Source organism: Delphinapterus leucas, chromosome 2 (genome assembly GCF_059928025.1).
Source record: "Delphinapterus leucas isolate spDelLeu-1000000601 "Yukka" chromosome 2, BTC_Dleu_Yukka2, whole genome shotgun sequence".
NCBI lineage: Eukaryota > Metazoa > Chordata > Mammalia > Artiodactyla > Monodontidae > Delphinapterus > Delphinapterus leucas.
In genome coordinates this window covers 67,490,773-67,515,929 of record NC_143130.1, presented here as the reverse complement: position 1 = coordinate 67,515,929, position 25,157 = coordinate 67,490,773, and the positions used below count along the sequence as shown (strand labels likewise).

At 36.9% G+C, this 25,157-nt stretch overlaps 1 protein-coding gene across 3 annotated transcripts in view; it reads left to right on the top strand.

Annotated features, from left to right (window-relative positions):
- Positions 1–25,157, top strand: part of LRRC49 (leucine rich repeat containing 49) — a 135,242-nt gene that overhangs the window by 72,349 nt on the left and 37,736 nt on the right. For all 3 annotated transcript variants that reach the window (XM_022579921.3, XM_089907040.1, XM_089907041.1), the window contains 3 exons: positions 692–839; positions 19,440–19,523; positions 22,901–23,061. In XM_022579921.3, the coding sequence (XP_022435629.2) occupies positions 692–839; positions 19,440–19,523; positions 22,901–23,061 (393 nt within the window). The remainder of the gene's footprint in view (positions 1–691; positions 840–19,439; positions 19,524–22,900; positions 23,062–25,157) is intronic.

Sequence of the window (25,157 nt, the reverse complement as noted above, 5' to 3'; positions counted from 1 at the left end):
TTATGTAGATACTGTGCCCTCAATGAGAGGAAACTGAACTTCCACTCCTTAAGTATGGGCTGCACATAATGACCACCTTCCAAAGAATTCAGTATGGAAAGAAGGGGAGGGAAGAGTAACTTTACATTGGAAACCTGCCAAACACTGTTTCAGTTAGGTGATCAAGGTCAACTTCAACAGTGATAAGTCATATTAGTTAATAGTATGTACCATAACCCTAATCTTATCATGAAAAAAATATCAGACAAATTTCAGTAGAGGGGCAGCCTACAGAATAACTGATCAGTACTCCCCAAAACTGTCAAGATTATCAAAAATAAGGAAAGTCTAAGAAAATGTCACAGCCAAGAGGAGCCTAAGGAGACATCACAGCTAAATGTAATGTGGTATCCTGGATGGGATCTTGGAACAGAAAAAGGACATTGTGTAAAAACTAAAGAAATCTGGATAAAATATTGACTTGAGTTAGTAAGAATATATCAATATTAGTTAATTAATTATAAAAAATGTACTACACTAATACAAGATGTTAATAATAGGGGAAACTTGGTGTGGAGCATGTGGGAAGTCTGTACTATCTTCTCAATTTTACTGTAAATCTAAAACTGTTCTAAAAAATAATGTGTATGAACCAAACAAAGTACTATTTGAAGGTCTCACAGTAATCCAGTGGTTTCTGTCTTTCCTGCAGTTTTGAGAGTGTTTGCTGCCTTGCTGATGCTACTTCTCTCTCAGACATCACTTTTGATGGCAATCCAATAGCTCAAGAGTCATGGTACAAGCACACTATCCTTCAGAATATGATGCAGCTGCGCCAGCTGGATACGAAGAGAATCACGGTGAGTGAGGATTCTTCTAAACTGCTCACCATACTGTTCTAGTTAGCATGGGTTAGAACATTGGGGTGCATAGTCTTTGCTTGAAATGCTTCTTATTTTTAATGAACTATGGATTATCATGACTATATACTTCATAATTATAATGACAAGTTCTTTACCTCCTATCCGTATTCCCAATTTCATTGAATTAAATTCCTAGCCTTCTTTTAAAACTAGTCATCATGCTTGTTTTTCATTCTTGCTTCATATCCAGCTAATAATTTACTTTGAAATAAATGAATAAGAATTTCATTGATAAGTTATATAGTGTAATGGTTAAGAACATGGGTGCTGGAGCTAGACTGCTTGAGTCTGCATCCTGGCTTGACCATTTTCTGGTCATATGACCTTCGACAATTTACTTAACCTTTCTATCTAATTTTCCTCAAGGTAAAATGGGGATCATAATTATATTATGTCATAGGGTTGTTGTCAAGATAAAATGAAGCATTAAACCTTAGAACAGCGTGAGGCTCCCAGGAAGCATAATATGGAGCTGTTATTATTATTATTATTACTGTTACTATTGATGATATACCTCTCAAAGTAGCTATCTCTTTTTTTATTCATTCTGTCTCCATGGTAGACATTTTCTACACTTAGAAATTTCGATATGGCTCCTGATCTAAGTGAAATGCCGCATGTAATAATACCCCTCCTTTTAGGTGTACAATGCACATGAGCATACTTTAGGCTCCAAGAAGTTCTGTAATAAAGAAACTTGCCTTAATTTGTTTCATTGCATCCCAAATTTATTTGAACATTTTATTATCTCAGAAAATATCTGTTAATGATCTCATTTTGATAATCTCTGACCTAGAAAAATATCCTAAACCTCCACTGTTTCCTTACTTCTAGACTCTGCTAATTTTGATGTGGATTCTTTTTTTTTTTTTTGCCACACCTCACGGCTTGTGGGATCTTAGCTCCCTGACCAGGGACTGAGCTTGTACCCTCGGCAGTGAAAGCTCAGAGTCCTAACTACTGCCAGGGAATTCTCTGATATGGATTCTGAGTGATCAGCTAGGTTTATTCAATTGCCAGTTGACTCACTGCCTGTGCACTGGTTTCACACTGTGGGCCATTCACATTTCTACCTCAGCAATATTATGGACATCTAAGGTGGCTAACAGACAAAGTGTTGGTGAGTTTGTAAATACCAGCAGTCTTCTGGGGTTCTACCTGTCTCTGTTCCAGCGTAGAGGAAAGGTTCTTTGTCCTCTCAGTTTGTTTGGATCTATACTGGCAACTCTGTCTTGTACTTTTACCCTTGTTTCTAGGTCTTTCTTAATTAAGCATCTTTGGTACTTCTAATTGATCTTCCTGATGAGGTTGCAAGGAACAGGGTGAGAAAAGAAGCTAACCAATTAAGTAAATTAGTAATTATATAGTATGTTCCTCATGTGAATTTATGCCAGTCTTGTGTACTCAACTAATGTACATAGTCCTTGAGAGCAGAAGCCATTCTTTGTTTTCCTTGCCTGATACATGCAGATGTTCTATACATGTTTATTTCCTTTCCTTCTCTATCTCACACGATGCTGAGAATGTAGTAATGTTCAGTAAAGCCTTGTTGGTTGAGTAAAGTTTACCTACTTCCATGCCTTAAATAAAGGAGAACAATACTGTCTCTAATTACTGTCCTTGTACCTTCCCTAGGATATGTTTGCTTGGTAAGGAAATGAGGAAAATCATATGGGATGGGAACAGGGCCAGCTCTTCTGCTAATACAGAGCAGTAATCCTTGCACATCTTCTCTTCCACTGTTTAATTTTAGAAATTAAAAAAAATTTTAATGGAAATAATCTCAAAGTTACAGAAAAGTTATAAGTACAGGACAAAGGACTTTTGTTCCAGAACCATTTGAGAGTAAGCTGCCGACTCAATTCCCCAACCACCCTGAACACTTAAGTATGTATTTCTTGCGAGCAAAGACATTCTCTCGTGTAAACACAATATAACCAACAAAATCAGGAAATAAACATTGAATAATTGCTAATCCTCACACCACATTCAAATTTTACCAGTTATATTAATAATGTTCTGTGGGGCAAAATGATCCAGTTTGGAATTATACGTTGCACAGAGGTACATTTTATTGTCATGTCTCTATTCTCACCATTTAGGAACAGTTCCGTAGTCTTTCCTTGACTTTCATGACTTTGACATTTATGAAGATTATAGGTCAGTTATTCTGTAGAATGACCCTTAATTCGGGTTTTTTTTTTTTGCGGTACGCGGGCCTCTCACTGTTGTGGCCTCTCCCGTTGCGGAGCACAGGCTCCGGACGTGCAGGCTCAGCGGCCATGGCTCACGGGCCCAGCCGCTCCGCGGCATGTGGGATCTTCCCGGACCGGGGCACGAACCCGTGTCCCCTGCATCAGCAGGCGGACTCTCAACCACTGCGCCACCAGGGAAGCCCGTGACTGTTAATTATTTGTTATAGATTTCTGGCATAAATATCACAAGTGATTTTGCTTCCTCTCACTGCATCCTATCAAGTGATACGTAATTTATATTTATCTTTTTATTGATGTTGTTCACTTTAACATGTTGTCTGCCAGGCTTCTGCACGTTAAGTTATTCTTGTTCCCTTTTCTTTTGGTGTTCTGAGACTCAATTCCCAATGGGGTGGAGGCAGGGTTCCCCACAGCTCCAACAAGAAATTGTCAGAACACCATCTCAGTGTCTAAGAATTCAATTCAATTCTGACACTGTCTACCTGGGAGATAGCACCAGATTCCACAGGTTGAGGACTCAGTCCTGTAAGACTACACACACACCCTTCTCCACCACACCCCCACCACCAGATGCCAGTAACAAGTCCAGGTTGTTAACTGTACTTCCAACCCCCTGGCTATAAATCAGAGGTTCCCACAACCCCCCGCCTCAGGTTCGATTAATTTGCAAGAGCAGCTTACAGAACTCAGAGAAACATTTTACTTACTAGGTCACCAGTTTATTGTAAAAGGATATAACTCAGGAACAGCCAGATGGAAAAGAGGGCAAGGTATGTGGGAAGGGACATGGAGCTTCTAAGCACACCACTCTCCCCAAATCTCTAGGTTTCACCAATCCCGAAGCTCTCTGAACTTGTCCCTTTGGAGTTTTTATGGAGACTTCATTACATAGTCATGATTGATTATATCATCGGTCATCGGCATTTTCTTTTTTTTTTTTTTATAAATTTATTTATTTTATTTATTTATTTTTGGCTGTGTTGGGTCTTTGTTGCTGTGCGCGGGCTTTCTCTAGTTGTGGCGAGCAGGGGCTACTCTTCATTGCGGTGCATGGGCTTCTCATTGCGGCAGCTTCTCGTTGTGGAGCACGGGCTCTAGGCACGCGGGCTTCAGTAGTTGTGGCACGTGGGCTCAGTAGTTGTGGCTCACGGGCTCTAGAGCGCAGGCTCAGTAGTTGTGGCACACGGGCTTAGTTGCTCCGTGGCATGTGGGATCTTCCCAGACCAGGGCTCGAACCCGTATCCTCTACATTGGCAGGCGGATTCTTAACCACTGCGCCACCAGGGAAACCCAGCCATTGGCAGTCGATTCAACCTCCAGCTCCTCTTCTCTCCCTGGAGGCCTGGGAATGGGATGGAAAGTTCCAACCCTCTAATTGCCTGGTTGGTTCTCCTGGCAACCAGCCTCCATCCTTAGATAGGGTCCAAAGTCACCTCATTAACAAAACAAAAGACACCTTTATCACTCTCCACACTTAGGAAATTCCTAGGGCTTTGGGAGCTGTGAACCAGAAACTGGGATGAAGACCAAATATATATTTCTTATAATAAATCACAATATCACACCTTTGTAATTCCATACCGCATAAAAATTTCAATTTATTAACTTATTCATATCGGTATAGACTCATGGTGTTCTGTCTCACCTTTTGTTTATACCTTTTTAGTAACTTTAGTTTGGAAAGAATGTACCTTTTAAAAGACTTTCTATTAATTTGCCAACATGGGCTAGTGTTGACAAACACTAGCCTATGAGCGGGCCACCTGTTTTTATAAATAAAGTTGTGTTAGAACACAGTCATATCCATACATTTATATATTATTTATATCTGCTTTGATGCTACAGTGGCAGAATTGAACAGTTGTTAAAGAAACTATATGGCCTACAATCCTAAAATATTTACCACCTGGCTGGCAAATTTTGCTGATACCAGTTCTATAACTATTTTCTCTTTAAAGATATCTTTTGATTAAGTTTTATGTAATTTATCATATGGACTTTCTAGCTGGGGTGGATTACACAAATATTTAATGAACTTCTATGCACTGGGGCTGTGGTTCCCCAAACAGCATGCCAAGGATACTGCAGTGAACTCAGAGGGGCACTGTGGAATATTTATAATTTTCAAGCAAAGCACAATGATATTTTATATCTGTGAGACACTGAGAAAATTACTAGCTTAAGGTAGTTTACCATTTCAGCATTAGGTCGCAGTATATTTCTCTCTATGGCATTATATCCTGGCAAAGCTGACCTTTCAGTGGTTGTGATAAAAACAAATACCATGCCAAAATCAGTATAGAGCAGGAAATGAAGGTGACAGTGTCCAATCTAATTCTGATGTTTGAGAACTTGTGTAATGCCTTACAGACACATTTCATTAGTAAGTAATTGTGGCTATTCAAGAATGGTATTTTTTCTTTAATTTAAAAGTATTATTTTTTCAAATGGCTACTAAGTTGCTAGAACATGAATACTTATTAAGTTGTTTACTAACTACTTAGTAAACAGAGCTGTAACATATTTCTTTTGATCTAAAGTCACCATGAAAAAATTCCTGACACATTCTTAGGCACCTTGAACTGAAGTTTCTGCACTAGGGTATGTATTAGACTCTAGAGGTGACAAGATCAGAATCATAATTCAGACCCTCAAGTTACTTACAGTCAAGTACAGAGGCAGGCATGCAGCCAGATTATAATGCAGAATGACAAGCTAGTTAGATGAGCTCGATCAATAGATATGTATGTGTTTATACACACACACACACACACACACACACACACACACACACACACACACGGCACGATGATATCAAAGAGCAAAGCCCACCTATGTCTACTGGAGAAACAGGAAAAGTTCCAAAGGAGAAAATACTTGACTTGAGACTTGAAGAGGGGCAAAGAAGAAGGAGGATGTATCAGTGGAAAGTGTTCCAGAGAGAGAGAAGGTGTGCAAAATGCAGACGGGTGTGAGAATACAGCAACTGATAGCAGTTCAACATGGCTGAGCACTGAGTGTACGTGGGGGAGAAGAGCAAGAGGAAAAGGATGTATGACCAGCAAGGGCTGGGTCATGAAGGGCATTTTATGCCATAGGAAAGAGTTTTGATTTTTGTGTTGAACATAGGAAACCCTTAAAGAGTTTTAAGATACTTAAATTGGATTAGTCTATTGAAAAGTTTATCTGAAAAGTTTAGTCAGGGTAAGAGCTTCTGGGGGTCTGATCCAGAGGAATGGCAAGAGATAATATGATATCAAAAGATAATGTGACTTCCTGGCCTCAATTCCTATTTAGCTTTTGTTATCTCTGTTAAGAAGAATGACTTTTAGTCAGTAAAGAGAAGAAATAACTATTAATAAAGTGAAAGTAAAGCCTAGGATAGGTGAATAAAAAGTTTGAGTCCAGACCCATTTAGATCAGGGGCTGGCAAACTTTATCTGTAAAGGGCCTGTTAGTAAATATTTTAGGGTTTTGGGGCTATAGAGTCTCTGTTGAAAACTATTCAACTCTCTCATTGTGATGTGAAAGCAGGCATGGCCAATACATAAATGAGTGAGCATGGATCTGTTCCAATAAAACTTTATTTACAAAAAAAAAGGTGGCATACTGGATTTGGCCTGTGAGGTAGAATTTGTCAATCTTCGATCTAGAGCAATGGATAAGTGTAGTGAATAAATTGCTGGGCCTTTGAAAGTTATATCTGGGAAGCAGTATAGGATAGTAGAGTAGCTGGAAGATAAGATGAACTCATCTGTCTTTTTATCATGGAAAGAAAAAATATTGTGACAGTAAACTTAAATGTAGATTATGAAAGAAATCTAAATTGGATTATTAGAAGATGGGTTGTGAGTACTTGAGGAATTGATCAGCAGGAGGCAGCATTAGTTCATGGAAAACAATTTGTGCCCTACAAAATTAGGTTACTATTTTAGATATTATAAACAGACCCTCTCAGAAGAGTGCTATAGAGAGACAGTGTTTTGTTATTTAAGCAAAACATTGGACAGAGTCTTTTATGATAGCGTGTTGAGCAAGTTGTATGACAACATGGTTAAGTGGATTTGTGATTCAGGTATACCTACGGAACAGAAAGTAATGGATTAACGCCAGCCTGCAGAGAAATCTGTACTGGTGTGCTATGAGGCTTTTTCCTCAAGCTTATTCTCTTCAACATTTTTGAATGTTGACTAGTTGAGAACATTTATATTATTCTGATAAAAATATGTAAATGACAAACTGGAAAAGTTAGAGATCCTGATGTACTGGTTGATCAAATCAGAATCCAAAAGTAGCTCAATAATCTAAAACAAGGTTTGGCAAACTACGGTCTGTGGGCCAAATCCATCCCACAGCCTGTTTTTTTCTTTTTACAGCTCTCAAGCTATGAATGGTTTTTATATTTGTGAAGGATTGTGAAAAAAGAAAAAGAATATGCAGTAGGGATTTTATATGGATCACAAAGCTTAAAATATTTACCATCTGGCCCTTTACAGGAAAAGTTTGGCAACTTCTAGTCTATAAATATAAGCAGAATTTAGCAAGATAAAAAATAGAGAAATAGAAAATTCTGGACTTTACTTCACAACAACAAACATAACAATTCTTGGCCAAATGCAGGGTTTGGGGAAATGAGGCTTAGCATATTTGAAAAAGACTTGCATTGGAATTGATAGGTTCAAATTGAGTTAATTATGAAATATGATTGTCAGAAGTTAATATGGTTTTAAACAATATTCATTTATAGAAATAGAGGATTCAGAAAAATGGACAGTAGTCCCCTTTTTTTCTTTAATGGTCAAATTACACCTGAACTGTTAGTTTTAGAAGGGTGATCACAAACTGGAAGTATTTCCAGAGAACCTGGCACAATTCGTTGACAAAGGAGAAGATATTACAGTAGCCTTCAAACATTTTTACAACTGTCCAGAAAAGGAGAGAATAGACACATTTGGAGGGGCTAGAAGAAGGACCATTGTACAGAAAATTCCGCCTCCCAGAATTTTTTATTTCCAAGGCAGTATTTTGTGAATGCAGGTGCTATTCTCACAGTTCTGAAATGGATACAGTGTCTAAAGTTTTCACCTCAAACTCACATTTAGTTGGCTTCATATGAACTTGTTTACAATTTGCCTCCAAAAAATGCAGTAGCCTATCTGAGATAGAGGTGAGTTTCCTGTCGTGGTAGCCATTACTAAGGCTCACCTATGCCTTCTGGTTCTCCTCTTTTTAACAGATGGAAAGATGATATTTCCCTTTCCCTTGGAGTAAACGTGGTCATGCAGCTTGCTTTGGCCAATGAAATGTGAGCAGAAGTAATGTACATAATTTTCAGACAGAAGCATTTAAAAGCTAAAGTGAGATTTTCCATGCTTTTCTCCCATGCAGTGGTCATTGTGGAATCATACATTGAGTCGAACATGCCATCAGGTCATAGTACCCAGGAATACTTAGCCACTACATGGAGAACAGTTGCAGTGTTCTTTGCATGATCAAGAAATAAAATTTTCTCATTGTAAGCTAGTGTGAGTTTTAAAGTTGTTATGACAGTATAACCTAGCCTGTTCTGGCTCCCCTCCCCACCAAAGTATAATATAGCTATTATCCATGGGCCAGTAGAAGTCAGGGGACATGGCTTCTAATCTTCATTCTGACATTAACAATGACCCTGGGAAATCAGTTTTCTCTGTAAAAAAAAAAAAAAAGATTGAATGAAAAAACGGGCCATTCTCTTCTAGACAAAACTGTAATTTTAGATCTGTTTTAATATTTAGTGTAGTCAAGGAAAACAATGTTTTGTATAACTATTCTAAAGTATATGTGAGGTTAAAACCTCACATTGCCATTGTTTTTAAAATTCCACATAATAAATTGCTGCCTATATTAGGACTGCTATTATTTATTTGCAGCAAAATGTCTTCTCATGTAATATATGCATTGTTTTTGAGCCTCAATAAGCTGCTAACAATATATTCTAAGTTATTAAACACTATTAAATCACTGCACTTCCTAATTAATTAGAAATCATTTCAATATTGGGTCTCCACAACAAACTGAAGTAAGGGAAAAAGTGTATGTATATTTTTAGTCCCAGATAGATCCGTTTCTTTTGTTACGTAGAGGATATGGCTTTTGTGCCAGAAGTTGGACTATTATCATGAAGATGCCAGAATTTTACAGTTTTTTTCCTTCTTACCAACAGATTTATAGCTTATCTTTACAATTAGAGGTTTATTTTTGTTTCTACGTTTAGCTACTCTATAATTATTTGGGCTGAAATATAGTCATCAGATATATAAGTTTTTAAAAGCACTCAGTATTTGAATTGATTTGGCATATATCCAGTTTTCCTAGGTTTAGCTTTCCTTTTAAAGTCGTACTGCCTTTAATAGAAGCTCAAATTCTTTTTGAAAATCTGATGAAATCATCTCTTAAGTATGTGTAGTACGTGATCCATACAGTTTCTAGTACTGTTTAAAACTGCTCTTTGAGTAACCAATCTGTTTCTAGTTCACATTCAATACATGAGTCAACAATTGAACATCAATATATTTTGTTCTTTTAAAAAGTTTTTTTCTGAAACAGGTTATACTTAATAGGTACTAAATCAGCATTGACTGAGCAAAAGAGTTTAATATGCTTATTAATCCAGCTATTTTATAAAGCTAGTAATCAAGGTTCTGAATTTCATTTTTAGTTTATTTTTCCTCATTACCTCTATTCAGCCTTTAAATATTAATAACTTTTCCAAATTGTAAAATATATTTTATTTATTTAAAATCTTTATTGCAGTATAATTACTTTACAATGGTGTGTTAGTTTCTGCTTTATAATAAAGTGAATCAGCTATACATATGCATATATCCCCATATCTCCTCCCTCTTGCATCTCCCTCCCACCGTCCCTATCCCACCCCTCTAGGTGGTCACAAAGCACCTAGCTGATCTCCCTGTGCTATGTGGCTGCTTCCCACTAGCTATCTGTTTTACATTTGGTAGTATTTATAAGTCTATGCCACTCTCTCACTTTGTCCCAGCGTACCCTTCCCCCTCCCCATTTCCTCAAGTCCATTCTCTACATCTGCATGTTTATTCCTGTCCTGCCCCTAGGTTCTTTAGAACCTTTTTTTTTTTTTTTTTTTTTTTGCACTCCATATATATGTGTTAGCATACAGTACTGGTTTTTCTCTTTCTGACTTACTTCGCTCTGTATGACAGACTCTAGGTCCATCCACCTAACTACAAATAACTCAATTTCGTTTCATTTTATGGCTGAGTAATATTCTTGTATATATGTGCCACATCTTCTTTATCCATTCAGCTGTCGAAGGACACTTAGGTTGCTTCCATATCCTGGCTGTTGTAACTAGAGCTGCAATGAACATTGTAGTACATGACTCTTTTTGAATTATGGTTTTCTCAGGGTATATGCCCAGTAGTGGGATTGCTGGGTCGTATGGTAGTTCTATTTTCAGTTTTTTAAGGAACCTCCGTACTGTTCTCCATAGTGGCGGTATCAATTTACATTCCCACCAAGAGTGCAAGAGGGTTCCCTTTTCTTCGCACCCTCTCCAGCATTTATTGTTTGTAGATTTTTTGACGATGGCCATTCTGACTGGTGTGAAGTGATACCTCATTGTAGTTTTGATTTGTATTTCTCTAATGATTAGTGATGTTGAGCACCCTTTCATATGTTTGTTGGAAATCTGTATGTCTTCTTTGGAGAAATGTCTATTTAGGTCTTCTGCCCATTTTTGGATTGGGTTGTTTGTTCTTTTTGATATTGAGCTGCCTGTAAATTTTGGAGATTAGTCCTTTGTCAGTTGCTTCATTTGCAAATATTTTCTCCCATTCTGAGGGTTGTTTTTTCGTCTTGCTTATGGTTTCCTTTGCTGTGCAAAAGCTTTTAACTTTCATTAGGCCCCATTTGTCTATTTTTGCTTTTATTTCCATTTCTCTAGGAGGTGGGTCAAAAAGGATCTTACTGAGATTTATGTCATAGAGTGTTCTGCCTATGTTTTCCTCTAAGAGTTTTACAGTGTCTGGCCTTAGATTTCGGTCTGTAATCCATTTTGAGTTTATTTTTGTGTATGGTGTTAGGGAGTGTTCTAATTTCATTCTTTTACATGTAGCTGTCCAGTTTTCCCAGCACCACTTATTGAAGAGGCTATCTTTTCTCCATTGTATATTCTTGCCTCCTTTATCAACGATAAGGTGACCATATGTACGTGGGTTTATCTCTGGGCTTTCTATCCTGTTCCATTGATCTATATTTCTGTTTTAGTGCCAGTACCATACTGTCTTGATTACTGTAGCTTTGTAGTATAGTCTGAAGTCAGGGAGCCTGATTCCTTCAGCTCCGTTTTTCTTTCTCAAGAATGCTTTGGCTATTTGGGTCTTTTGTGTTTCCATACAAATTGTGCACTTTGTTCTTCTAGTTCTGTGAGAAATGCCACTGGTAGTTTGATAGGGATGGCATTGAATCTGTAGATTGCTTTGGGTAGTATAGTCATTTTCACAATGTTGATTCTTCCAATCCAAGAACATGGTATATCTCTCCATCTATTTGTATCATCTTTAATTTCTTTCATCAGTGTCTTATAGTTTTCGGCATAATAGGTCTCTTGTCTCCCTAGGTAGAGGTTTATTCCTAGGTATTTTTTTCTTTTTGTTGCAGTGGTAAATGGGAGTGTTTTCTTGATTTCACTTTCAGATTTTTCATCATTAGTGTATAGGAATGCCACAGATTTCTGTGCATTAATTTTGTATCCTGCTACTTTACCAGATTCATTGATTAGCTCTAGTAGTTTTCTGGTAGCATCTTTAGGATTCTCTATGTATACTGTCATGTCATCTGCTAACAGTGACAACTTTACTTCTTCTTTTCCGATTTGGATTCCTTTTATTTATTTTTCTTCTCTGATTGCTGTGGCTAAAACTACCAAAACTGTGTTGAATAATAGTGCTGAGACTGGACAGCCTTGTTTGTTCCTGATCTTAGTGGAAATGGTTTCAGTTTTTCACCATTGAGGACGATGTTGGCTGTAGGTTTGTCCCACGTGGCCTTTATTATGTTGAGGTAAGTTCCCTCTATGCCTACTTTCTTCAGAGTTTCTATCATAAATGGGTGTTGAATTTTGTCGAAAGCTTTCTCTGCATCTAATGAGATCATCATACAGTTTTTCTCCTTCAATTTGTTAATATGGTGTATCACATTGATCGATATGCATATATTGAAGAATCCTTGCATTCCTGGGATAAACCCCACTTGATCATGGTGTATGATCCTTTTAATGTGCTGTTGTATTCTCTTTGATAGTATTTTGTTGAGGATTTTGCATCTATGTTCATCAGTTTTATTGGCCTGTAGTTTTCTTTCTTTGTGACATCTTTATCTGGTTTTGGTATCAAGGCGATGGTGGCCTCATAGAATGAATTTGGGAGTGTTTCTCCCTCTGCTATAATTTGGAAGAGTTGGAGAAGCACAGGTGTTAGCTCTTCTCTAAATGTTTGATAGAATTCACCTGTGAAGCCATCTGGCCCTGGGCTTTTGTTTGTTGGAAGATTACTAATCACAGTCTCAATTTCAGTGCTTGTGATTGGTCGGTTTATATTTTCTCTTTCTTCCTGGTTCAGTGTCAGAAGGGTGTGCTTCTCTGAGAATTTGTCCATTTCTTCCAGGTTGTCCACTTTATTAGCATATAGTTGCTTGTAGTAATCTCTCATGATCCTTTGTTTTTCTGCAGTGTCTGTTGTTACTTCTCTTTTTAATTTCTAATTCTATTGATTTGAGTCTTCTTCCTTTTTTTCCTGTTGAGTCTGGCTAATGCTTTATCAATTTTGTTTATCTTCTCAAAGAACAAGCTTTTAGTTTTATTGATCTTTAATATTGTTTCCTTCATTTCTTTTTCATTTATTTCTGATCTGATCTTTATGATTTCCTTCCTTCTGCTAACTTTGGGGTTATTTCGTTCTCCTTTCTCTAATTGCTTTAGGTGTAAGATTAGGTTGTTTATTTGAGATGTTTCTTGTTTCCTGAGGTAGGATTGTATTGCTATAAACTTCCCTCTTAGAACTGCTTTTGCTGCATCCCATAGGTTTTGGGCCATCATGTTTTCATTGTCATTTGTTTCCAGATTTTTTTTGATTTCCTCTTTGATTTCTTCAGTGATCTCTTGGTTATTTAGTAGCATATTGTTTAGCCACCATGTGTTTGTACTTTTTACAGATTTTTTCCTGTAATTGATATCTAGTTGCATCGTGTTGTGGTCAGAATAGATACTTGATCCGATTTCAATTTTCTTAAATTTACCGAGGCTTGATTTGTGACCCAAGATATGATCTATCCTGGAGAATGTTCCATGAGCACTTGAGAAGAAAGTGTAATCTGTTGTTTTTGGATGGAATGTCCTATAAATATCGATTCAGTACATCTTGTTTAATGTGTCATTTAAAGCATGTGTTTCCTTATTTATTTTCATTTTGGTTGATCTGTCCATTGGTGAAAGTGGAGTGTTAAAGTCCCCTGCTATGATTGTGTTACTGTCGACTTCCCCTTTTATGGCTGTCAGCATTTGCCTTACATATTGAGGTGCTCCTGTGTTGAATGCATAAACATTTAAAATTGTTATATCTTCTTCTTGGATTGATCCCTTGATCATTATGTAGTGTTCTTCTTAGTCTCTTATAATAGTCTTTATTTTAAAGTCTATTTTGTCTGATATGAGATTTGCTACTAAAGCTATCTTTTGATTTCCATTTGCATGGAATATCTTTTTCCATCCCCTCACTTTCAGTCTGTATGTGTCGCTAGGTCTGAAGTGGGTCGCTTGTAGACAGCATGTATACAGGTCTTGTTTCTGTATCCATTCACCCAGTCTATGTCTTGGTGGGAGCATTTAATCCATTTACATTTAAGGTAATTATCGATATGTATGTTCCCATTCCCATTTTCTTAATTGTTTTGGGTTTGTTATTGCAGGTCTTTTCCTTCTCTTGTGTTTCCTGCCTAGAGAAGTTCCTTTAGCATTTGTTGTAAAGCTGCTTTAGTGGTGCTGAATTCTCTTAGCTTTGCTTGTCTGTAAAGCTTTTAATTTTCTGCCGAATCTAAATGAGATTCTTGCTGGGTAGAGGCTTCTTGGTTGTAGGTTTTTCCCTTTCATCAATTGTGTCCTGCCACGCCCTTCTGGCTTGCAGAGTTTCTACTGAAAGATCAGCTGTTAACCTTATGGGGATTCCCTTGTATGTTATTTTTCCCTTTCTGCTTTTAATATTTTTTCTTTGTATTTAATTTTTCATAGTTTGATTATTATGTGTCTTGGCGTGTTTCTCCCTGGATTTATCCTGTATGGGACTCTCTGCACTGCCTGGACTTGATTGACTATTTCCTTTCCCATATTAGGGAAGTTTTCGACTCTAATCTCTTCAATTATTTTCTCAGTCCCTTTCTTTTTCTCCTCTTCTTCTGGGACCTCTATAATTCATATGTTGGTGTGTTTAATGTTGTCCCAGAGGTCTCTGAGACTCTCCTCAATTCTTTTCATCCTTTTTTCTTTATTCTGCTCTGAGGTAATTATTTCCAGTATTTTATCATCCAGGTCACTTATCTGTTCTTCTGCCTCAGTTATTCTGCTATTGATTCCTTGTAGAGAATTTTTAATTTCATTTATTGTGTTGTTCATCATTGTTTGTTTGCTCTTTAGTTCTTATAGGTCCTTGTTACACGTTTCTTGTATTTTCTCCATTCTATTTCCAAGATTTTTGGATATCTTTACTATTATTACTCTGAATTCTTTTTCAGGTAGACTGCCTATTTCCTCTTCATTTGTTTGGTCTGGTGGGTTTTTACCTTGCTCCTTCATCTGCTGTGTGTATTTCTCTTCTCATTTTGCTTAACTTACTGTGTTTGGGGTCTCCTTTTTGCAGGCTGCATGTTCATAGTTCCCGTTGTTTTTGGTGTCTGCCCCCAGTGGCTATGGTTGGTTCAGTGGTTTGTGTCGGCTTCCTGGTGGAGGGGACTAGTGCCTGTGTTCTGGTGGTTGAGGCTGGATTTTGTCTTTCTGGTGAGCAGGACCACGTCCGGTGCTGTGTTTTGGGGTGTCTGTGACTTTATTTTGATTTTAGGCAGCCTCTCTGCTAATGGGTGGGGTTGTGTTCCTGTCTTGCCAGTTATTTGGCACAGGGTGTCCAGCACTGTAACTTGCTGGTCGTTGAGTGGAGCTGGGTCTTAGCATTGAGATGGAGATCTCTGGGAGAGCATTCTCCATTTGATATTTTGTGGAGTCAGGAGGTCTCTGGTGGACCAATGACCTGAACTCAGCTCTCCCACCTCAGAGGCACAGGCCTGACACCCGGCAGGAGCACCAAAACCCTGTCAGCCACACAGCTCAGAAAAGAAGGGAGAAAATAAGAAAGAAAAAATAACAAAGTTATTAAAATAAAAAATTATTATTAAAAATAAAAGATAAATTAAAAAGTAATGCAAAAGAGCAAAAAAAAAGAAAGAAAGAAAGAAGAGAGCAACCAAACCAAAAAACAAATCCACCAGTGATAACAAGCACTAAAAAGTATACTAATAAAAAAAGAAGGAAAAAAAAAAACGGACAGATAGAATCCTAGGACAAATGGTAAAAGGAGAGCTATACAGACAAAATCACACAAAGAAGCATACACATACACACTCATAAAAAGAGAAAAAGCAAAAAAAAAAAAAATATGTATATGTATATTAAAAAAAGCGGAAGAGAGCAACCAAATCAATAAACAAATATACCAATGATTATAACCTCTATATACTAAACTAAGAAAAACATAAAACCAAAAGCAAATTAGATACAGAAGGCAAATCCCAAGTCTACAGTTGCTCCCAACGTCCACCCCCTCAATTATAGGATGATTCGTTGTCTATTCAGGTATTCCACAGATTCAGGGTACATCAAGTTGATTGTGGAGCTTTAATCTGCTGCTCCTGAGGCTGTTGGGAGAAATTTCCCTTTCTCTTCTTTGTTCTCACAGCTCCTGGGGTTCAGCTTTGGTTTTGACCCCGCCTCTGTGTGTAGGTCGCCTGAGGGCATCTGTTCTTCTCTCAGACAGGACGGGGTTAAAGGAGCAGCTGATTAGGGGCTCTGGCTCACGCAGGCCGGGGGGAGGGAGGGGTACGGAATGTGGGGCGAGCCCGTGGTGGCGGAGGCTGGCGTGATGTTGCAACAGCCTGAGGCACGCCATGTGTTCTCCCGAGGAGGCTGTCCCTGGATCACAGGACCCTGGCATTGGTGGGCTGCACCGGCTCCCGGGAGGGGAGGTGTGGATAGTGACCTGTGCTTGCACACAGGCTTCTTGGTGGAGGCAGCAGCAGCCTTAGCATTTCATGCCCGTCTCTGGTGTCCGCGCTGATAGCCGTGCCTTGCTCCCATCTCTGGAGTTCGTTTGGGCACTGCTCTGAATCCCCTCTCCTAGCGCACCCCGAAACAATGCTCTCTTGACTCTTGGGCAGTTCCAGACATTTTCCCGGAGTCCCTCCCGGCTAGCTGTGGCACACTAGCCCCCTTCAGGCTGTGTTCACGCAGGCAACCCCGTCCTCTCCCTGGGATCTGACCTCTGAAGCCGTAGCCTCAGCTCCCAGCCCCCACACACCCCTGCGGGTGAGCGGACAAGCCTCTGAGGCTGGTGAGTGCTGGTCGGCCCCCATGCTCTGTGCGGGAATCTCTCCGCTTTGCCCTCTGTACCCCTGTTGCTGCGCTCTCCTCCATGGCTCCAAAACTTCCCCCCGGCCACCCCGGGTCTCCACCAGTGAAGGGGCTTTCCAGTGTGTGGAAACTTTTCCTCCTTCACAGCCACCTCCCAGAGGTGCAGGTCCTGTCCCTATTCTTTTGTCTCTGTTTTTTCTTTTTTCTTTTGCCCTACCCAGGTACTTGGGGAGTTTCTTGCCTTTTGGGAAGTCTGAGGTCTTCTGCCAGCATTCATTAGCTGTTCTGTAGGAGTTGTTCCACATGTAGTTGTATTTCTGATGTATTTGTGGGGAGGAAGGTGATCTCCATGTCTTACTCCTCCACCATCTTGAAGGTCTCTGTCCATAAAATATACTTTAAATTCATCAAAAATCACATAAATTTTCATTCCCTTTAAAACAACTAAATCATATGGCAGATTGCTTCTAAATTTTGACCTCACTTTTTTCATCTCTCTAAAATCAGTAAGACACATTTAAATATATCCTTATTATAAAAATACAAACTGCATTTCTCACAAATGATTTCTGGCCCTGATCCTGGCTTTGTCACTAGCTGTGTGACCTTGTATAATTTACTAAACTTCTCAGAGTATTCATTTCCTCATTTCTAAAATTAGAGTTTTACAGGAGATACATTCTACTTTCCTTTTTAACTCCATGATAGTTTCTCTTTGTGCATTTTTTATTTACTTCTTTAGTCTAGGTCCTTTCTTTGTTTTCAGAAGCATTTGTAATGGCTCACACCCTAGAATACCTATTTGTGATCTCTTTGACCTTCCTTAATTCTAATATAATGTATATACTGATCAGGATAGGCTAGATTATATTACAGTAACAACTTCTCTAACCTCAGTGGATTAAATCCACAAAGTTTATTTCATGCTCATACTGTCAGTCTGCCCATAGTATGTGATCTGGGAACTTTACTCTGTGTTGTCCTCATTCCAGGACCAAGGCCTTCAAAGTACCCAACCTCTGGAGCTTTGCAAATTCTACAGTAGAGGTGAGAGAGAGAATAGCTATGTCATCATTGTCTGAAATGTTCCACCCAAGTAAACACATGTCACTTTTGTTCATATGACATTGGCCAAAGCAAGTCACATGACCTCACCTAACTTCAAAAGGGCATGAAGCGCTGTCTCACAATGTGGCCAGGATGTGGGGAGACACAGGAATATTTGGCGAACAACTCTTATGACTATCCATTATATTTTAAATCAAATGTTAACTTCTGGTAGAAGTGTCAATTAGTACTACATTTATGGAGGGAAATTTGCAAACATATCAAAAGGCCTAGAAATATGTCTACTACTTGGTTTAGTAGTTTCAGTTTTAGGAAATTATTGAACCAGATGTATAGAGATGTACATTCAATAATTCATTCCTTGAATATATGTTTACTGAATATCTACTATGTAATGGGGAGCTGACATGGTCCATACCTTCGTGGAGCTATTTGCAGGAAAGGGGAGAGATAGTACCAGAAATAATTTAAATGAAACAGGTTAAGTGCTATGATTGGCAAGTATAGGCTAGTATGAAAGCATACAGGAAAATTTCTTCTGACCTGTTTTCCAGTTGGCTGATTCTCTCTTCAGCTGTGTAAAATCTGTTCTTCAAACCACCTCCATTAAATTTTTCATATCAGTTTTTGTAATTTTTTACTTCTTAAAAAGTTCTCCTTCAAATGTACTGAGTTACTTTTTAAATTTTCTATCACTGAAGATATTTTCAAGTTTGTCTTTTATGAAGAAATTGTTTTCTCAAATTGTGACATCATTTTGAATGCCTACAAATCTTTTGGTAATAATTAAAACTTACATGGTTATAATTTACTTTATTAAAATTTGCCAATATTCAGGGGGAAAAAAACATGATCCAGATTGTGTATACAGATTGCAACATTTAAAAATTTGCTCATATTGAGTATTGTAAGGTGATACAGAAATGATAATATTTGAGTTAGGGTGTTAGGATTATGACTGATTTTAAAAAATTTTTCTAAACTGTATAATGTTATTACAGTAATATTATTTCATAGTTTTTAGAATGGAAGAAATTAGACTGGCCAAATCAACTTAAAAACAAAGTAAAAGTAATGATATTAATGGAGAATAATTTATTAATATCAATGGAGAGTTTTTAAAAGCTTTCACAGCTGTTTTGTCATTAAGAAAAACCTCTGATTTGCAACCATAAATTAAATAAAGATTGTTAAGAGTATAATTTTTATCCTTTTTATCTTCATGATAGCAAGTTTGTTAAGCCTCTTCATGTGGAACTACAGTACAAAGAAAAATTATAGAAGCCTGCTTCCCCTTTCTTTTTTCTCTTCTCATTCTCTTTTCTTTCTTGTATTAGTTAGGTTTATCTCACATCAAGAGTGTGGAGCAGAGTTAAGAATGTACAGGTTTCTTTTAGAATTAAGACAGAAGAAGAAAATAAAGAGGAACATACTAACTTTTTCTTTGAGGGCATATTTTCTATTAGCAAGTAGTATGCGTCTCGCAAAGAAAATCAGACTTGGAAAACTGAAGATATTTAGCATAAAAAAGGTGATACTTAATAATACTTTTTTACATTTTTCTTTTAGGAAGAAGAAAGACGTATGGCATCTGTCGTAGCCAAAAAAGAGGAAGAGAAGAAGCGAGAAAGTCATAAGCAATCTTTGCTTAAGGTATTTTCTATGATGTCTACATTCATATATGTGCACATGCACTCACACACAGTGAAGCTAGCTAGCTAATCAGCTAGAAAAGTAGTTTCCAAACTGTAAAGTTTTCATTCCTATCAGTAGAGTGTTGTTAATAAACAAACACCCTTAAAACTTTTATAAGTCACTACCTATAAATAAACTCTGAAATACAATATAATGTACATTATAAGACACATGCAAAAGATAGAAATTGTAAAAGAGATTAAAAATAAATATAACAGAAGTTATAATTTTTTCCACACCAGTACATCACCATGTGTATCCTCAAGGCATGTGCATTTCATTTTGGAAACCGCTGTAGTAGACTATCATCTTTAATGATATATTTTAATGAGCTCTGCTACATGTTTTTTTTTTAAATGATGGCTTTTTGCATTAAAAAAATTTCTCCATTAGCTTCTCTGATATAGAGGTGGTAAAGGTTTTGAGGAGTATAGGAATTAAAGGTTTTTTAAACTGGTTTTTTATTATTTAACATATCAGATGTTAATTTCCTTAAAATGTTTTCTTTAAAAATATTTTATATTAACATAACAAAGTATAATAAATAAAGACAGCTTAAAGTTTATAGTTCTTATTATGATTCTACTATGTTCTGAAACTAAGGATATCACCCTGATTACCATTACTCATTCTTGTCTTGTGTAGGTGCTTTTCTTTTTAAAATTAAAATGGCATTCAGAATTTTAAAAAATGACTAATAGGGATACAAAGTTGTATCTTAGGGAACTTACTGGGGTGATGGAAATGTTATGAGTTAGCAGATATACACATTTGTCAAAACTGATCAAAGAGTACACTTGAACGTGTGTATTTTGCTCTATGAAAACTACTCCAAAATTAACAAACAAAACAAAACAAACTTGGTCCCAAGCCCTCTCAGCTCCAGGCTGCTACTTCAAAAGTAATTAGAACTGTTACTCAGTATGCTAAAATTTTCTCACCTGCTGTTATTGGTGATTTAACTCTAAGGCTTCCAGTGTAAGTAGAACCTAGTATAGGCAACAAATTGCACTTGACTCCGTCTTTGAACTGAACATTTTTTATTATATACCCAATTCAGCTGCTTGTAACCATCAGTATTTTTGGAAATATGCCATTAAATTTTTAGCTAACATGTTTTTTAGATGTTTGGAAAATTTTTATGAAAACTTCAAAAAATACCTAATGCTTCTCTTGAAGTCGCTAAATAGGACTCTTTAATTATGAGGGTTATTTAATTTTAAAAATTTTTAGTAAGAGGAAAAGTATAGGAAATCAGGAATTCTAGCTCTAGCTCAGATTCAGGGTCATGATATCAAAGACCCTCAGCATTTACTGGAGATTGTTTCATGTGACAACACATATTGATCATTAAGAAAATGGGATGGGTGATTATAGAGGGACAGGAAGAGTGTATGGACCTATATCTTCAGCCTTATCACTTTTCTATCTTTCTATTTTCTTTTCAAACTTGTAAATGAATGGAAGTGATAGTTATGGGATATACTGGTGTGGTATTGCTTGGACTATAAAGAATGGACTCAAGTGGCAGAAGCTGAAAGTTAGCATCTTCTAAAATAATTGTCACTTTAACACAGACTTGGCAAATTGCCGTCTAGCTATAGTCGTGATTGTACTAATATATGCCAAATGCATCCATGATCTTTGAGCATGAAATTTTTGGGGTGTACCCCCTTTTGCCTTACAGAATCTCTAGGCTTTCTTTTGCTCCTCTTTTCTTTGCTCCACAGACACCTAGAACCCTTGTTTGGCCCCCTGACCAACCAGCAATCCCCACCTGACCCCAGACTGCACTCTTGTTTTAAAATGTCTTCCCTTTTCTTGGCCTCAATGAAAATATCCATTTTCTTAGTCAACCTGGTGTTGATCTGATTTTAATAACCCAATTAAAGAAAACTTAACTTTGGGATTGGTATAGGAAAGTGTTTGTGTTTTCAGAATATCTTGTTATAAATTTGTTAGCATACTCAGTGGTGTAAACTTTTGTGCCCTTTTTCTAAGCATCGCTATATCTACCTCACTTAGAATATTTATTTTTGCCGACTCCAAGTCAGCCAGAAAACCAAATGCATGGAGCCAGCATGATAGCCATCCTCCATTTACTCGCTGCCCCTGCCTCTTTCAAAGTAGCTTTGGTACTGAGTAAAAATAGTGGTATTGCTTAGATTAAGAATTGGTTTGTCCCAGTCATCTGCAAATAACTGAAATAGAATTCTTTAAGGTAAGGTGCCTTTTTATCATAGATTTGGGGGGAAAATTTATAGTAGAATGGCAGATTCCTACTTGCTTTAGATAAGAAGGACATAACATAAAATGTCAAAAAGGCTCAGAAGTATATACATATTAAGTATAACCCATTTAATTATATAAACAAATTTGAAATTCCAAGCAATAGAAAAAAGAACCCATGCTAGAAACATTTTTAAATGCAGAAATAGAACTTTTAAAATGTTTAGTTTTAATTAAGCTTTGTCACCACTTTTCATTCCTATCCAATGCCATTTCTACATCTAAAATTTTAGATAGGCAAAGAGGTGGAACTAAACATAAGTATTCTGCATGTGTGAATGCACTGAGGGAATGGACAAAGAATCTCCCTAACAGCCTTCACTGGCTCCAAAGAGAGCAGGTGAATCAGTATCACACAGATGATTTTTCACTGGATGATTGTTCTCTTAGTAAAGAGAAAAGGGAAAGTGTCCATTTTCAGCACTCTGATTTAATCAATATGCCATTTAAAAATTAACTTTTGATAATGGATAATCTAGGATGCTATTAGTTGTCTAGAAATATTTCAACCTAGTATAATTTCATTTAGTAGTCTATGTATGATTATTAATTTTCAGACATTGTAATTTATGCTGTGAAGCTTGGAACATTGATCAGTCTCTCTCCTTCCTCCCTTCCCCCCGAAAGTATTCCACCATATTTGCCATAATTATTGAATAGGAAAATTAAAATATCATTAGTTTTTTCTTGCTGTGTTTAAACACAAAGGCATAATTTTCTGTCTAATTAAAACTTCACATAATGCTTGAATGTATAAATTTCTGTCAAATTAAACTTTCAAATAGTGAATTTTCTTATCTCCAATGGAAGTAATTTTTGTTTTGTATGTAATTTGTTGAGGATGATAGAGCATCGTTGAGATGGTTGATTGCATAGGTTAAATAAAGGCCACTTATACTGTGTTTTAGAATATATATTTGGTAGCTACTTTTAAGTAACAGACTCCTTTTAAAGGTGTGATAAGTAGTACAAACAATATGCTCCTTGGACTCTCGTGCTACAAAAATTGCATTATGTAATTCTTGTCCCAATGAACTTTTTCATAGGAGAAGAAAAGGTTAACAATTAACAACGTAGCTCGAAAGTGGGACTTGCAACAACATCGAATTACCAATATTGCTACAAACCAAGATAGAAAAGATTCAGACTCTCAGGACCACTGTCAGAACGATGGAAGCACCATCTCTGCATTTCCAGAGGAAACAGGGTATGCAATGGTATTCTTTCCAGATACTAGTATCTTTGGAGAACTGAATTTGGAGCAGAAACAGGAAAACATTTGGCATATAATTATTTTAAGATAGTTTTCTTAAGAAAACCTACTGAAATTAGCAGTAGGTTTTAAAAGTTAAGATGGAAATATTGAAAATATAAGCTGACCCCTAATTTAAAAACCCTTCAGTAGTTTCTTATTTTTCATAGGAATAAATCTAGATTACTTAATATAGCCTATGAGACCCTCTACCCACCTCACCTATTTTATCCCATACCATCAGCCACTTTATTCTTGTGCTGCAGCCTCAGTGATTTCCAGTTCAGTTACTTCCTACTTCAGAACCCTTCTCTTACAAACAGTTGTATTCTCCCTTGCCCTACTTCCCTCACCCTACCCTGGCTAACTACCACTCAGCCTGGAGGTCTTAAATTTAAACCTCACTTCCCCTGAAAAGCCTTCCCTAACGACTTCCCGGAGACTAGGCTAGATCAGATAACCTTTTTTTCTCCCAGTACTCTGCACTTGCCCTTGTTAGCACTTATCATGACCATAATTAAATAAATAGTGGGTAATTAGTTGTTTCATAACTGTCTTCCCCAATAGAATGTAAGCTTCTCAAGGAAAAGAACCCTGATTGTCTTAACCTCTGTTGTTTCCCCAGTAGCTATCACAAATCCTTACTCCTTAACTAGTAGTATTAAGCAATTCGGCATAAAATCTGAATAGTTACTCCAGTTCTGTTCTATAATATCTGTCTATTCCAGTGGCTCACAGCCTCTTTCTTCTATGACACATTGGTCAGATAACACATATCCCTTGATTTATGAGCAAATCTGAGGATGCTTTCTAGACTTGACATACTTCTCTTCCTCTCAAGAAGGCATACTAGAATCAAGTAAATAAGAGGAATATAAAGCATATATATTTTCATAGTTTATTTATAATTTAAAAACATATATATATAATTTAAAACCTAAAAATCAAAGATAGAATGCACTGCAGTTTTGTTTCACTTGATGCACAGTTATCTAATGACCAAACCAAATTCTGAAACACATTTCAAACTAAATATAATATAGCTTTTATTTCAAGTTTTCAGCCAGTATTCTTTAAGCTTTCCATATATGAGGAATGCGATAAAGTCATTTAAGAGGAATTAGAATAATATTTTGGAAGTTTACTGGAGTTAAAGAGTTTGACATATATTTTAAAGACAAACATACTTTTTTTTTTTTTTTTTTTTTTTGTGGTACGCAGGCCTCTCACTGTCGTGGCCTCTCCCGTTGCGGAGCACAGGCTCCGGATGCACAGGCTCAGCGGCCATGGCTCACGGGCCCAGCCGCTCCACGGCATGTGGGATCTTCCCGGACCAGGGCACGGACCTGTGTCCCCTGCATCGGCAGGCGGACTCTCAACCACTGCGCCACCAGGGAAGCCCGACAAATATACTTTTACAATTTTAGTTATAAGATTAATTTATATTGATCAATGTACCTCCTTCAGCTCACTTGGGTATCCACATGGTAGAGTTTCTCAGATCTTTTAGCTAGAAAAATAAGGAAACAAGAATTAAAATTCTAATTAAGTAATGATTTGTATAACAGGTATATCACTTATATTGCCCTGGAGCTTTATTTAATATTTTTTAAATGTCAAAATGTAATTTTACTTGGCTAGAACTATACTTTATAAAATTAAAACTTTATATCATTGGGCTTTAGATTTATGAAATACTATATAAGTCAGTTCTATTTCTGATTTATCTTTTATTAAAAAATATGTTTTTTATCTTCCTTAAGAAGGTTTCCTAGTACCAAGTTTATCCAAATGATGTTATAAATTTTATTCTAAAATTTTAATAAGGTTTTAAAATTACTCCTTTAATACGTCAAATTTATTTTTATATATGGTGTTAGGTAAGAGTGTAACTTGATTTTATTTCAATTGACTAGTTAATTTTCTAATAGCATTCCTCAATTAAATTATTGTCTTTTTTAATGAGAATGCCATTTTCATGTTATAGTAGGTTCCCATAAATATTGGATATACTTCTGGACTCTCTATTCCATGTCACTAATCTACTTTTA